Source organism: Pagrus major, chromosome 18, assembly GCF_040436345.1.
Source record: "Pagrus major chromosome 18, Pma_NU_1.0".
NCBI lineage: Eukaryota > Metazoa > Chordata > Actinopteri > Spariformes > Sparidae > Pagrus > Pagrus major.
The window spans coordinates 32,417,715-32,434,842 of NC_133232.1; the positions used below are offsets into that span (position 1 = coordinate 32,417,715).

Consider the following 17,128-nt stretch of genomic DNA (forward strand, 5'->3'; position numbering starts at 1 on the left):
TATTCAAGTCAAGTCACTGGCACCAGTATTATTTTTCCTTGTAGTGTGTAAAATATTTATATATCTGAAGAAGTAAGGACACTGAATGCCTTTCGGTTGTTAGGAAAGAAGTCAAACTTACCTTTCACATCACCCCAAACTAGCATGAAACAAGGTGGCTTTTATGATGCTATTAAAATCAACAACCTTTATATCCACAATGTGCACTCCTTAGCGATTAATACTGTGCACACATGCTCTGTGCACCATGTGAGAGTCAATGAGGGGCTGCGGACATTGTCATACTTACTTCTTTGCAGCATTTCAGGCTCATAAAGTCTTGACTGGGATTTTGCCTTCATTTGTGAATAACTAGCTGTATGTTTCTCCTACAGTCTACAGTATGTTAAGGAAACTTACACTGATCCAGCCAAGCATGGAGTGGACTCATTCTTATCCTCCTCCTGTACATATACTTCAAAACAAGGAGTATTATGTATTCTAGTAAACTTTAAATGAGTTACCCTCTCCCCCTCAATGTGTGTGAGTGATCCTGAATTAATCTCTGGCCTTTATATAAAAATAATAAGATGTAATACTGTCTGTAGTGTGTGTGACTGAGAACACAAGACTCACATTGACCCACTATGCCAGCCAGAGCGGTCTTGAACTTGTCTTTGGCCTCCTCCATCTCCTTCTCGTGCTGGCTCTTCTCACCCGTCAGCCGGCGGATGTGGCCGTTGGAGGACTGGATCATGGAGTAGAAGTTGTTGGCGTTCCTGCGGTTGACTTCACCTCGTTCCAACCAGGTCAAGAGCACACGCACCGCTTCGGGAAACTTGCCGTCGTCTGGCCAAGAGGTTTGAACACAGAGAAAGGAACAGTCAGGAAAGCAAAGATAAATTATTCATGCAGAGTCCCAGGACACTAATGCTTGCGAGCCAAAAAAGATTACAAAGCCTTGTAAAAGTGAACATGATTATCATAATCCATGTGAGACAAGACTGTAGTATAAAGACAAATAAAGGCAAGCAAGCAATTTTTAATTTGTTGAGTGAAAAGTCAACAATATAAACTCCGGGTTTATGCAAGGTAACGCTGAAATTATTAAAATAACGCCACAGTAAAGTGAAGAGAACAATGACAGTAGAACAAAATTGAAACGAAAGGAGTGACTGTCATACTCTTTAACAACACCTGCAGGAAATGGAGTAAGTAAAGTGAGAGGATGAAACCCTTTTAGTGGCCTCTTGTCATCAAAAGGACAAAACAGGTTTGGAGTGCAGGAATATAACTGGCCCTGAAAACAGCTAAACCTCCCCTTTTTCCCTCTGGGTGGAAGATTCAGGAGAGAGTAAACCTAAATCTGCAGCAAATAACCGTGATGTGTGTTTTCCCAACAGCAGCCAAAAGTGATCAGAAACAAATCCGTGGATACAACAGCAGCGTTTTAGAGTTCTTTACACCCGGGCCAGGAAAGGCAGGGCTGAAAAAGACTTGCAGATGGCAGAGTGGCAGAAAGTCACAGCCATTTTGTTATCGTGCAACTGTGACTGAAACCTGGAAGTGTCATTGCTCATTAGAGGAACAAGTTTATTCAGCCAGAAACTCGACATAAAGGGGGTGAAAGGAGAAAATGGAAAGGATGAGCCGAGAAGAAATAAGAGTGCAGGGGGGAAGGGAGAGGAGAAAGGACAAGATAAGAGAGAGGAGCATGTGCTGAGGGGAGAGTAAACCGATCTACCGTGTTTAACAGCCTCTGTGTAACGTCCTTTGAAAACAAATTCCCTGAATTTGTTAGGACATCAGAGAAACTGCTTTGTCAGTTTCACCAGCTGCAGCTTAGGACCATTCCTGTAACCCTTTGGCTTGCATTGGATGCCCACTGCAAGCACAAAATTATACCTTATTCCCTACCCTGTGTGTTAGAACAAAAGTGCCATGAGTGGATCCATTTTTATTTCAGTTTGCTTATTAACAACGTGACAATACATTTACCTTGGATACATTTAAAATCCCCTTATATTAATTAAAGAAAATATTCTTGTTCCACATGTGCCAAGATTTTGCTTCTTTACCGAGCTCTGTTTCTTATGCGGTATCGTATAACATGCATATTGTATTGCATACATTTTATATTTTGGCATGTCGACCAACCTTTGATCTTGTCTCCCAGCTGGCTACACTCGTGCTCTGAGTAGTGGACGATTGGAGGAGGGGAGGGCGGTCGGAGACGATCCTCCTCCATCTTGCGCCGGTGCCTCTCCTCTCTGGCCAACATGCGCTGGCGACATTCCCACTCGTAGAGGTCGTCTCTGGCCTGGGCGAAGTCCACGTGAAGACGGCCAGTGTCTTTTTTGTCTGTGCTGGAGCCTAAACGGACACGATAACCTAAAGGAGACAAAAGATGTAAAAAATTATAAAACAAAAAGGATTGGCAGATGGGAGGAAGTGGAGGAGGGAAAAGGTAGATATGATTGGAGAAGCAGGTGGGCCTTCAAGGAGCTCGCCAATTAAAATGGTAAAAGTAATCTTTCTGCTTGACAGTCTGCTTGACAGTCGGATGAATCCTGATGACTTTGGCGACCAAGGTTTGGCATTACGGCTGTCACCATTGTGTTTTTTTTGGAGCCAGAAGTGACCATGTTTGGACGTGAGAGTGGAGCTGGGAAGCACATGCATGTCAACGTCTCTATTCTGATTCATGATTACAATCACAAGGTTGACTAAAACATAGATAAAAACTAAACACGCCTAGGAAATTTAGAGAACTTTACATATTTTGATTTTAGATTAGAGTGCTGACTTTATTTGTCTATTTTGTTTGATATTTTTATGTGTAGTTTGTCCTTTTGGTTTAATTTTCATGCTGTGTCTGTAAATGTGTACTGTTTGTACTTTATGCCTCTTGAATACTGTCTCGCAGAAGAAATGGTTGTAGCTGTTATTAGATATTTGACAGCAGAGAGCAACAAGAAACAAAGCAGGAGAGAGAAGAGGATGACATGTGACAAAAGGTCCCTCGTCGTTTTCAGACTGATGAAGCCTGAATGCCTCTAATTTCTGACAGCTGCCAACTTCACACTTCTTAGTCCGATCTGGTGCTCACACTTTTATTGATCATTGCTAATTTCTCAGTGATTTTGTAAATATACTATATGATAATCACTCGAGTCTGACATCTGCTAGACGAATATGGGGGGGGGGGGAAATGAGTAACTGTGCGTCTTTTTAATGCAAATGAAAAAGATGCCTGGAGGCATAAATCTGAGTCAACACAGGAAAAAAGAAGCAGGAGAGCAACAAACATGAGCTTTACTCTACGTATATGTTGCAGGGTTTCTTTCTGGGCCAGTCACCTTCCATTTCCTTCCACAGACCGACCAGATAACAAACCACTGAGCAAGCTCTCTATTACCTCTCTCTTTAAACTTTTATTAGCTTTTTTGCTTGTTGGACCTTGTCATTTCAGGATATATATATATATTGTAATTGTATGGTTTTGCTGAGTTCAGAAGGCCTGCGTCGTTTTGTCAATACACAAGAGAGACTGGAGGCCAATTACTCCTCTAGTGGCACTGAAAGACCACAATATCCCTCATTACCTCACTACTCCCCTCTTATCATCACGCTCTCCTCCTTACTCAATTTTCACTAATGGCTGGTTGCGGAGCTGAAGTGAAATCATGCCCATTTTCTGATTTAATTGGTCGAAATGCTCAGAAAGAGTGTTTATGCGCGCGTGTGTAGCTGGACACAGTAATGATCCCCGGTGCGATTCACTGTCAGGCCCAACACACTCATCATAAGAGAAGGAGGGGGGTAGTGGTGTACATGGCAGCGCAAACAGGGAAAAGAAAGGGGGTGAGTTCGGGGGTTTCTAATTCAGTCCGCTCTCTCTGCTTCAGGCTCCCAATCTCACACTACTTCAATATTTCATACGAGGAGGTCTCAGGGTGCTGGGGCTGCTGGAGTGTATGTCTTTTGCTGGGTACTGTGTTTGCATAGGGTGTGTATGTGTAAGTGTTTGTGTGTGTGTATGTGTGTGTGTGTGTGGGGGGGGTATTATTTATGGGAAAACTACACAGCTCTGTCATCTGGCTTATATATGGGCCTCAGCTCCCACATCTCACAGTAAGAATAGGGGCAGATGAAATCACAGGGATCTCTCATTCAAACTAATTCACACACACGCACGCACGCACACACACACACACACACACACACACACACACACACTTGGAAATGCATGAACACACACTTAATAATGCTGGGAATAATGCTGAATTGGTTGCCAGGTTAAATGGGTTTTTTTAAAGTGGGAATATACGGAGATTTAAGACTTCTGGGGTCCAGAAGCTGCTGTGAAAATCAGGGTGAGTTAAAAAACCATATGCTGGTGTCATATGGATAATAAAGCTGCTTTTTTATTACTTTAAAGGTTCACAGAACAAAACTTTTGCATACCCGTGGATCAACATGTGCGTAGAGGAAGACCAAGGGCAGACAAAATCAGAATTAAACCCTCCTACACTGTCGCCTTCAGGGACAGGCTCTTGAAGACATCGTTAACCTTCAACGCAAGATTGCATAATTATATTTACCTTGTTATGACTACGCACATTTTGATTAATATATTAACTTTTCCCTACATATGATCTTACAAATGTTTGATGTTTTTATTGAAGGCCTACTGTGCCATTTAGTTTTAGCCTATACATATTTGTACTGTCTGATTCATTTGAGTTTTGAGTCAATATCGGGACTTTATTGGTCCAGGTGGGATGATAATATTTGAAGTGATATGTCTTGTCCACGTGGGTCGACCAACCCATTTAAGATAGTCTCTCCGATTGTCTTGCAAGATAACCTGTTGAAAGTTATTATTGAAAAGGAGGAGCAGGAGTTTTTTTGTTTTACTAATTATAAGGTGCAACTACAACTGTAAGATAAGTCAACCTGTCGGCCACCAGAGTAACAGCCAATTGCTCCTCACTGTACTGGTGCCGTAGGCATCTTGGGCTGTAGCTACGGGGTGTTTACAGTGCGGGTAACAGCACTGGACTCAGCAGTCCCCAGTGAACGCAGCTGGATTGGGACAGAAAACAGCCTCCAAGAACAACACGTGCCATTTTAAAAGACAGGGGATACAGTATGGTGTGATTTCCAGCAGCTCTGACCAGGATTATGACTTCAGGAATTAGAAGACACGGCGGGCGGGGACAGGAGTTTTGTCCTCACCAGCGTGGAAAAGCAGCTTGAATATTTTCATATCTTAGTCTGTTAACTGGAGATTTATTTTAACCAAACCATAGATGACAAGACTTTCTAAATAGTTGTGAGTTCTGGCTGCTTCTTTGCGCTGGTAATGACAAAACTCCTGTCAACACTGTTAATTCTTCACTCTGTTGATATTTTTAGTTTCCTCATTGATTGTTTTAAACTCAAATTCTGGACATATCTTACACATTACACCTTCAATAGTCATCTATATTTTCTATAGCCTAACTCTTACTATTCTCAAACATTGCTTGCGTAACAACTCATAACCCAATAGAGCTGCTAAGAGGCAGAAGCCGCTGGTTTCTCATATATTTCCTCCCTCTGAACTGCGATTTTAATGTTATTTTAATGAAGTTCACATGTTAAAAGGGATTATCCTGAATAATTTAGTGATCACTTAGGTTTGCGGTATGGCCACGAGTTTTAATAATTTACCATTTCTGAGAAATCATATTTTTGACTAAGTTTGGAATGTTGGATGGCTCTAAATAATACAATACCCATGAGCCTCTTGCGTACGTTGCTATGGAGAAGAAGGCAGAGTTTTAGCGATTCAAAATGTGTTGTTGCAGCTGTGAACACTGATGCTGAATTCATTCACAATTTACCCAGAATCCAAAAGTGATTTATTTAAGCTGCACATTGTGAAATAATTTGTCTCAACAGTATAATCTTTAGCTTTCATTCACAGTTAGCAGTGCACGAAATACAATTTTAAAGATCCCCTCCAGACAAGTTTAGCACTGTACTTTGACTAATAATGTCTTTCTGGTGTGGTTTTTTCTCACAAAAAGTTCTATTATCTTATTAAAATCCTTCTCTCAAAACTCACTCTCCCTCATTAAAAAATCCTGGATCTACGATTCTGCAAATATGTGTCGTTTCAAAAGTTTAACTACTTCACAGGAGATGTCTCCTACTTCACTGAAACGTCCATTCTCGGTGTCTATGGAGGCTTCAAGTTCCAAGGTCACACTTGTTTAAGTTCAGTATTGATGTCACAAATCCTTTCTAATAAGCCCGCCTCCTCAAAACGGATTTTCAAAGAGCAGAGAAAATATACTCTTGCAGCAGTGAATGTGAAAACAGCCTTCTGGCGTCAAACTCCGCACATACGCCATTCTACACAGTGACTGTAGGAACAAGACATTTAGCAGAAGACGTCAAACCTGAACACCAACGTACTTTAGGTCAGAGCAGCCGCAGCAACCACAGCCAACAACAGCAAGGAGATGAAGAGGTGAGAGATGAGAAGACCTCCCCAGACTCCCTTATAAAATTGCTTAGTTTTAAACGTCGTTGAGAAAGGAGAAAGTTTGTGAACTTTATTTGGGCCTTCTTGAAAATCTGACTAAAGTTATACATTCATTTATTTCTTTTTTAGTGTAAAAATGCATGTTTAACACCCCTTGTTTCCATGTTCATGAGTGAGTATGGGGAAAGTGAACTGTGGGGACTCTCTGTTCTTGCTCGTTATTTATTCAAATGGCCCTGACAAAAATACACTACACTATTATACCAAGAAGCACTCAGACAATTAGTGAGATGAAGAGTGATCACAGCTCACCGGACAGGAAGAGAGCTTTGTCCACAGTGAACTCTTCAGCGAATCTGATATGGCAGAAGTTCTTCTTGCTCTTGCGTATGGCTGTGATGTCACCACACTGTCCGAAGACCTCCATGATGAGCTGCTCGGTGGCGTTCTCTGGCAGACCGCCGACAAACACCGTCTTACACCCTGGAGGGCGGTCTCTTGTGGCTGGAGGGGGAAGGTCTGTTCGAAAGTAGCGGAACAAAGCAGAGAAGGTACCGTTATATATGTGTGAACCAACCAAGACAGGGGAGAACTGAGTGATGAAACTCCGTGCAGTTGCATTTACGTCGAGGTTGTACAAACAACTCAAGAAATGATTCAGCTGTCTCTGAACACTGAAGCCCGTTGATGTTGAGTATGAATTATGCTCTTTGACACGCTGAAAACAATATATCCAATGGCAAGAACATGCTGTTTTGATTACATCGCTGCTTGAGATCATGTTGGCAGACCAGAGGAGTAGGTTTTATTTCCTCTCGTTTGTTTTCACTCAAAAAGAAATATGTATGCCTCCTTGTATAGTCAATAAAAGACAATCCAAATAACAATATCTGAACGGAGCGAGACAAGAAGCAGCTGCTCACTTGTAGCGTCAATCCAAAATAATATCTATTCAATTCTAACCTCAAATGCCACATTTGAATATACAACAAGTAACAAAAGCCAGTGAATAATCTGCCTACCAGGTGGATCAATATATTAAACATGCATATAAGTTAAAAATACAGACGAGAATATGATGGAAGTGAAAGCCATCCATACAAACAGAAACTGAGCCTTATTATATACAATAGGGAGTGGTGGCACACAAGGAGCCTGCCATGATAAAGCATCAAATCCCCTCATAATAACCAGGGAAAACAAAAGCAAATGCATTATATCCGGGAGGCATAAATGACAAATAAATCCCACGAACGATCTGAGGTCACACTCCACATCCACACTGAGAGGAATAAGGGCCAGGTCGGTCACATAAACATCTAAAGAGGAGGATTTTAAGAACAACATCGTTTGAAAAACAGACCACATTCTGGAGCCGTACGCTGGTAGAATTCACTTTAGTCATATTTAAAACATAGCACTTATGACCTAAAAAATGATAAAGCTTAATGCATGAATAATGATAACTTGGAGCAATATGCTCAGATCATTTTTTGTTAGATAAATGTTAATATCAAACCATTCCATGCATGAAAATGAAATCCTTTTTGGCCACAAAGTGATTGCGAATCCTCTCATGTGGAAGGTCCCCTGCACTGCAGAAATCACTTATTCAACACAGATGAGTGTTGACTGATCTAATCTCCAATAGATCAAGCTTCTCATCCATGATGAATGTGATTAGCTGGGTCTATGAGGAGTGCACCAGCTAATCAGTGGAACGCTGAGAACGCTGTATTTCCGGATGTCTGCTAGAAAGGCCGTGCAATCAGAGTTACTGATGCTCCCGCCCCTGTAGATATCGATACTCTGAAATGAACTGGGGCTGAACTTGGTTGGATACCTGAGGTGCATCATAAGGGCCTGGTTGATCGGCACCAAGTGGTGTAATTCAGATATCTTGGGGTCTAATTTAAGTGTAATCAAACAGATTTCAAGCCTGTCAAACTGAAAAACGTTCCTGCGGCAAAACCACTGGTAATCAGCAGAGAAGTCTGTTCTGTATAACAAACAGTTGTGCAACAGATTTTTGCCTTCTGGTTCCCTTCTTTAAACTCCTATTAGCCAAAGCAAACATGTGAAAACCCTCAACACCCCCTGCCAACTCTCAGCTCAAGTCTGTTAGGAAGAGAATAACTAACTCAGGAACCAAATCTCATCATTTTCAGGTTCATCATTTCATTTTGGGTTAATACTAGAATAGGATTACAAGCTTTAATGCTCAAAAAACACATACACTTTCTCACTATGTCCAGTGCTGCGGCACTTTATTCCCCCTCTGTCTGCAACGCTCTGTTTTAGCTCATGTCTCTTTAAGGCCCCTCCTATCGAATACCCAGTCTCTTCTGATCGGTTAGCTCGCGCAGGCCTGACCCAGCACCACAAACAACAACAGGGCAGCCGTGCTAAATCAATTCTTACGTGACAAATTAGCAGCTAGGCATAAATTATGCAAATGTGTGACTATATAAAATATATTCAATGTACTGCTTCTTTTTCACTCCAACCTTCAACTGCAGCACAAGATTTGGGCGGTGAAGAAAGAATAAAACACGCCACAGACAACTTGTTTTTCAGCAGGATGGCTGGCCTCCTACATGACTAGGCAAGGAGCCCTGCAATTTGAGAAGATATCAGAATTGAGTTGCTATCGCTGCTTCACATTCAGTAGAGCCAGCTGTCGTTAGGGCTCCTATTAAAGATGCCTCCTAACAGTGTGATGGTAAATAAAACAACCGTCTTACTGGAATACGTATTCTACAAAAAGAAAAATATTTATGGGATGTCAGCAGTGAAAACACAACGATCCAAAGTCAGAGTCTTCTCCTGGCTAAAAAGATTTATCAGCTCATAATCCCCCTGCTGTCAGAACTCCTTGTACTCTCATGCAGTACTCTGAAGAGTTGCAAAAAACTTTAAGTCTCTGAGTCCAAGCCAGCGTGGTCTCTTTCTTTTAACTTTCTCCCACAGACAGATACCAGCCTCTCCTTCCCTCTGCCTCCTCTTTCCTTTGAATGTGACTGGTAAAGCAAAATATTGACTGAAGTTTCAGTGCTTGACCTCCATAGTTGGCAGATCAAACTAGTTTAGAGTTAAGATGGACAGATGAAGTAAAGGAGGTGCAGAAAAAGCTTGCGATGGCAAGAAAAATCTTTGTTGGCAGGAGCAACAAAGACTTCCAAATTAACTGACCTTTTTGGTCCATAAGTAGCTGACGGTGGTGATGGTGATGATGGGGAGAGCAGTGAGGACAAAGAGAGGAGAACAGGTGCAGTGCAGCAGGAACACAATATGTCATCTTGCAAATTAAATTACATTTGTTTTGTAGAGGAAACTTTTGGATATTTTGGCTTCAGTTGGATCATTTGTGTGGAGCCAACAACTGTTTGCAGATAAATATGCTATCGTCTCTGCTACCTGCTGTGCTACTGAACCCTACTGTTCAGCACATTAGGACACTTTTATGCAAATGCACTGTGCACTGATGAACTATTCATGGCGTCCTGATTGAATTACAATAAATACATGATATCATACAATATATATGACAGTCCTGGTGATCGTATTAATTATGCAAATAAAAAGCAGGTGAACCTGCGGCAGAGAAAGACAGTGAGAGGATGGGGGAAGCAGCTTTGGCAGGATTCCCTGTGGAAATCATAACGTGTGAGTGCTGCTGCCAGACAGATAGTAAAATCTAATTTTTTGTCCAAATTCTAACTCGATTTGCGCGGCCCTTTGTGAGTAATTGTGAGACGGACACTTCAAGGCAGACAATCTTAAAATACAGAGAGTTTGTCTGAGAGGATGCACGGTCGAGGGTAGAATAAAAAAGAAAGAGACGGAGAGAACACATTATTAACAGGTTATGGAGACAATGTATCTGAAGCGTTTGATGTCTGCTTTATATTCTAAGATAATTGAAAATATTGTCCATTTTTTTGTAACAGCAGCAGCCGGTAGCTCCTCCAAATTTCATTACCTTTTTTGTTTTTATAACTGCCACTATAACCACTTTTTTGGGGCTTTATTAATGAAACAAGTATTACCTACAGTATGACAGACATACTTTTCATTTAGGCGCGCTGCTGAACACTACAATGCAATTTTCCCATTTTTCTGGACACTTGGTTATTGATTTTGACTCTTAGTAAATCAGCAAACGGAATTTGGAGATATTATGACTCACCGGCTGACTAATAAGCTGGTTGATGTGTTTTTATTCTGACATGTTACTTGGGATAAATACAGAAGCTCCTGCAAAGCAAACACACAGCTGATTCTCAGTCCAGCTCCGTCCCACAGGCCTGCTGCCTGCGTGGCCACCCACTGGTCTGCTACACTAACACAGGTCATCACCATCCATCACTTCGACTGGCTAAACACCTTTTTATGGCCCGAGGGGCTGCCATGGGGAGGAGGCTTGGACTCTCACAGGACTGTTACTCAGAAGATAAAGTACATTTACACAAGCTCAAGTAAACGTATTTAGTTCATTCACGTCACACATGAACAAACAACAGGCGTGGACCTGCTCACATGAGGATTTATCAAACAGAGAAACAGACAACATTGTCAGTAAACACACCACCAGTTTCTGCCTCGTCTGTTACTGGATTATTCAGTTTTTCATTGGGTCATGGTTGACTGAGGAATTTAGATTTTTTTTAGTTACTTTTTCTGTCTTTTTTCAGTGAAAAACTACTTTTAAAGTTATTACTTATCACTGGAAAGACTGAACAAACATCCACAGCATCACATTATGACTTAAGATTAATACGCAGACCTTTGGCATGACTGCATTGATTTACTGAGAAACTATAATACTGAGAGAATGAAGATTTTTCAATTTAAAAAAAATGAATTAACTTTAGAATTGAGATGACAAGAATTTCTTTTACTCAAGGGCAGCCTAAAGACATCTTTATCAGCAGCGAGACCAAAGAAACAAACTGATCATAACATCCTGTAGCATCCGTCTTCATTTGAGCCAAGTGGAGTGCGTATATCTGTGAATATGTAACTCTCCACACACTACAAGGATCCTCAGAGCTCAAAAGAACACATTTCATCTCTCCTTAATATGAAATATCTCTCCCTGACTGCATTCAGTGGTTCCAAAGAGCAAGAGACGGACAAAATAAGAGTTTGATTTGAAATTTGATTGTCAAAGTGAGTCCGCAGGTCCAAAGGTCGAGCACAGAGTTTCTGAAACCATTTAGAAAGAAAAAGACACCACACCATTTGAGATGAAGTGGGAAGTGAGCGAGTGGGAAGGAGGAGAAGGTGAAATATGTGTTAAGGCTGAATGTGGAGGGTCGCGACGAGAAGAAAAGAGCTTGACGAGGACACACGCTGATGGTAAAGGTTAGGCGACAGTATGTGCGGTTGCTGCCGCTCAGTTACAGGTCAGTGAGAGGGGATGCTGCTTGAGTGTGTGCAACTAGAGGGCAATGACTACTTGTGATGGACACCATGGGCAACCTTTTTATTTGCAGCAAGTCTGAATGCATCAATGCTCGCTTCCCTTTGGTCCTCTCATACTGTATAACTACTCAAACCATCTGCATCCTAAATACAGCTCACAGCAATACTTCTCTTAACTGATCTCCGAGGGTTACTCATCATATTCACTCGTATTTTAACTCCACATAGAAAATATTATGAACATTTATTTCACGTCACATTGCAAAAGGGACGACATGAGCAAAAGCGCTACGTAACGCACTCGTCTTTCTCGCCGGATGACATTTATGTCAAGACGGTGGACGTGCGCAGAAAGAACGCAGCCGGAAAGTAATCAGGTTTACATCGTTTACATGGGTCAATAATCAACACTAAAAATGATGAAGTTGTAACACTTGGCAGAGATTTTGGAACATGTTCTTCATCTCTTAATATATTTATCCTCCAAAGTACTTTTGACAACATGCAGCATGAAATAATGATTCGCCTCCATCATCAATGTTCTCTCATTTCCCCCTCAGTCTTATCTGACGGGGAGCAGACACAGCTTCAGTGAGACAGCTCTTATAACTTTCCTCAACAATAACACTTACTTTAAACACATTTTACCTTTTTGGGCCTGGCAGATTTTTTTTTTTGCGCAAGAACAAATAACTTGTCAAACTGCTTATTTCCGGAAATTCCAGCCAGAAATTGGTGACATGTGCCTGTTTGATGAAGTGATTGTGTAAGCTTTGTTCCCTTGGGTGGAAAATACCCAAATACCCAATAAGGTATTCCATCCATCTATCTACCAATTTCCCACTGCCTGACTGCAGAGGTTTCCAGACATATCCCAGATGTCCTTCTCTCCAGCCATGTCCTTCAGTGCCTTGAGGGGGATCCGGAGGCACTTTCAGTCTAGGTAGAATACATAATCCCTACAGCATTTATTGGGTCAGACCCGGTGTCTCCTTCAAGCTGCATGTGCCTGCCTTCAATGCCAAGTACCAGCAGTTCTACTCCTTCTACTTCTGGAAGTCTGAGCTCCTGACCCTGTCCCGGAGGATGAGCCCAGACATCATATAGGCAAACCAATTTCGGGTGATTGCAGCCTCAATTTCCACTGTATACCGACTGGAAGAGTAGGACATTTTGCCTTGAGGCTCAGCTCACACACCAATTCACCTGTCTGGATGTGTTTACCTGCTGTGATGTCAACCACTTGAGTTAGGCAGAGACATTTAAAAAGAGGAAACAAACCACTTAAAGCATTCAGAGATGGCGGTTGTATGACACATATCCCACCCCTTCCCCACAAAAAACAATCATCTACTTATTTACAGCCAAACCGGGGAACGCATCAGAAAATTGTGTTGTTGCACTGACGCCAGTGCTCGGTTGAGATTCACGACAGTTTCATTTGATTTGGTGTGGCTGTAGATGGACTTTTAATAGGCATGGAAGAGGAGGAGATCACGCTAATGCACAGGTTTACCAAGAAAGGTGGGGTTACCCAAACATAAGACATTAAACTCATATTTGTTCAAGTGCTCTGATGAGATGCAGGTTTACAGAGCCTTGCATTGACTTTAATTTTCAGACACAAAAGCTCTGTCCATATTTTAAACCATCGAGTGTCTGGATCTCATGCTCCCTCTTCACCTCATTTATGAAGAAGAAAACACGTTTTAGTCGCAGCCGTCACCCACAATTTTTTACATTAAGCTGCAAACCACCACAGTACAGTACATGCTGGTGGTCATCGCACGATAAGAATCTAGAAGTCTATTTAATCATGAACAGACTTTAATACAATCCACAATCTTGCGAGATACACCAATCTGTATAAGTCTTTGAATTGCTTTAAGTCGGCCCCTCGCCTGGGACCAATTTGTCTTTAGACGTGGCACCAGGAGCTGCTGGCCCCAACAACACAACTCCCAGGGTTTAGTAGCTTAAGTGTGCAACGTAGAGCTGAATCTTACGGAGTTACTTGACTTTCATGAGAAGAATCAAGGCCAGGCAAGCTTTCCTGAGATGTCTGCCTATTCGAAATACTTGGCTAAGAGATTAACTTCTCTTTGTGGGACTGAAATAGGTGACAGGCGAGAAGATCTTAGGCAGAGATGGGGATCAAAAAAGCGAGTGAAGAGTAACTGGGACAGAGTACAAAGGAGAGCTGAAAGAGAGCTGAAAGTTAAGTGTGATAACGACAAGGGTCCACAATAAAGTGTTGTGTCCGTGCATGAGTAAGGTTAAAACGGCTTCAGATTTTGGGGCAAACATATACTTAAATAAAATATTAGGCTGTTTATGCATACAGGGCACAAACAACACAGACCAAAGTTGTATTTGAATTGTGGAGTAATTGTGACAGGCTTTCATGTTGTTTTGGAATTGCTTGACAAGCTGAACTCGCACACAGCCTCAGGGTTTATATGTACCTAGTTCATTTCCCTATTCTGATAACTAACTAGCAAGATGTTAAACTTTGAATCAGCTTTTCCCAGTGCACCACACTGTGACAGTTTATTGTGAGCCGTAATGCACACAACAGATAAACAAGCATAACTTTAAAACACTGTTATAGGCGCCGTAAAAGAACGATATTTACCTAAGAGAATACAAGAGTGTGGGTTTTGTTTTGAGAAAGGATTGTAAACTCCCAAGCTGCGACGGCAGTGAGGAGGCTTTTGTTTTAGTTCACCTTGAAGATGACTTGTAAGACTTGTTTGAATAAAGTTCCCAGACAGAAACTTTTTTTGTAGCAGGAAATCTGAAAAGCGAAGGTGGGATTAAGCAAAGCGCCCGCCCTCCACTACCTCTTTTCTAACTCCAGATAATTGGATGGCAGAGGAGAGAAAGTATAAACAACCGCTTGTGCAGCACGTCTCTAGTCGGATAACATAAAGCGACTGGAAAAGTTTGTTGTGTGAATTTAGATACAGCACACGGTGATCGCGTTAATGATTGGGCTGGAAGAAGAGGTAAAAAAAAATGGAAAAGAAACAACAGAGATGATCAACTCTTTGCTCGGGCATTGTTGATCGATGAAGGTTCTTTGGTCTGACATAAAAAGTTATCTAGACTGTACACAGATGGAAAATCTAAATAAATATACATGACTTCAGCTCTAACAACACTAATTTGCCAGGTATTAATTTTTCTTGCATTCAATGGAAATGAAGCAGATCTTCTGGGCTAAGTTGTAAAACAACTACTCAAAGGATTCAAAGGATCAAAAAACATACTAATTTGTAAATGTGTTAACCGATCAAAGGAAAATGGAAGTTAATTTTTAATATTTAAACTATGAAGGAAAAATTCATTTAAAGCTAAAATGTTAAAATTTCAATCGTTGCAGACGGCTTTCTTAGTCTTCTACGATAGTATGTTAGACCTGTGATTATCAACTTGTCTACAGCGCGTGGGCTCACAGTGCAGGATTAGCATGATATTATGACTTACTGGGGTTGGGGGGAAACAGGGTGCAGCTCTTGCAGTGGATGATCTCCTTAACAAGTGGCACTTCCTGGGAGAGGGGGGCGGGCACCATACTGAGGCCGGGCATCATTGGATTCAGGGGGGTAATTCCAGCCATCATCCCGAGGTTCGGATCAAAATCTAGAGGCAGAAGAGAAATATGAATGAGATTCATGGAAAAGAAGCAACTCCTACACAGCAACGTTTAAACACAGACTTGTTTCCAACAGATAACCTTTGGTCAGGTTTCACTACAGCCCATAGTTTCATGTTGTGCACTTATTCCCAGAGTGATTCTTCCATCAGCGAGAGTGACACACAAGCAGCCTACACATCCATTCATGAATAAATCATCTCGTAAACAACATGCATATTTTAAGAAGTTTTTAGTGAGCCACTCTCTCTCTGTCGCTCCAGCTGTTTGAATGATAACCTTAAAGATAATGTACAGAGTTGGGTTCAAAACCTACCTAAGGGAGAAGCTTTATTTACAATATCGATTTACACTGCAGCGCTGGCATCCACAGCCAACACGTGTGCTTTTATGTGCACATGTGTCCCAGTATGGAGCTTTTTGAAATGGAAATGAAGCTGCCCTCCAGTACGTGCCTCAGCATCACCTGCAGAGGATTTGGAGTTGACAATTATGCCGCAGGGCGTGTGATGTTTATGCACCTGTGTATGTGCAGTGCTCGCTTAAACAAATCCTTCACTAGAGATTATACACACGCTGTAATATATGAGACGTGTAACAAAATCGAACTGACACACTGGGGAAATATTACAGACGGTGTTTTTGCTGACTGCAACACACGGTTGGTAAAGTAAGTATCATTAAAATGCATCACAAACAAGCAACATAATGACAAGTATCAGCCATATGTTCTACCTTTACAATGATATAAATATTCAATTTAGATTGACACTTCAGAGGTGTTAATTAACCTTATGTTTGTCATCGAGGTTGCACTTTGCAGTGGTGTTGATCTGGACTGCGTTATACTGAAAGGTGTTGTTCAACTTAAAAACACGATGGGGTAAAAATACATTAGAAACCCATCAACCACTAAGTAGAACCTCAGTAAAAAAAGACTGAATTAACACCTCCAGGAAAGTTTTGTTTGATAATCTTTATATGAAGCAGAGCCGTGGCACTGACTGGCATCACGATTATATAGGTGTCAGGTGTCAAGAGGCAAGGGAGCGTATTTAAGCAGGTTTCTTCAGCTTTTCTAACCTTGATTTTCAATGTGCAACACTGAAATGTTATTTAACACTATCATAATAACTGAGTTGTATTGTGTATTATTCTTTATTTGGTTATAGATTTTTATTTCATAACTCTGTTTTTATTCATTAAACTGTAATTGTAATGTAATTTCATGGCTATTCTGCAACCGGTTGGTTAGAACTGAACATTCAGTTATTATATCAACCGCTACTGACACAGTTCAACCCTGTGGCGGTTTAACTGACACTGTAACATGCACCATTTTGCATCTTTTATCTAGTTCCCAAATGACCTTGTTGGAGCATCATCTGTAGCTTTTCTTACAACTGTGTCGCTTTGTATGATCAGCTTACTGCTGACCAAGCTGGCCACGAACCACGAGAAAAAAAAACCCTGACGTTGTGGTCATTTTATTCGTCGCTAAAAATATATATTTTGATAAGAAGAAA

General features: G+C 41.3%; 1 protein-coding gene across 7 annotated transcripts in view; it reads right to left on the reverse strand.

Annotated features, from left to right (window-relative positions):
* enox2 (ecto-NOX disulfide-thiol exchanger 2) overlaps positions 1-17,128 on the reverse strand; it is a 198,870-nt gene that overhangs the window by 29,549 nt on the left and 152,193 nt on the right. For 6 of the 7 annotated variants that reach the window (XM_073487201.1, XM_073487204.1, XM_073487203.1 and 3 more), the window contains 4 exons: positions 15,434-15,589; positions 6,830-7,036; positions 2,137-2,370; positions 616-828 (listed from right to left, as the gene is read on the reverse strand). In XM_073487201.1, the coding sequence (XP_073343302.1) occupies positions 616-828; positions 2,137-2,370; positions 6,830-7,036; positions 15,434-15,589 (810 nt within the window). The remainder of the gene's footprint in view (positions 1-615; positions 829-2,136; positions 2,371-6,829; positions 7,037-15,433; positions 15,590-17,128) is intronic. The other variant, XM_073487205.1, reaches the window with a different exon arrangement.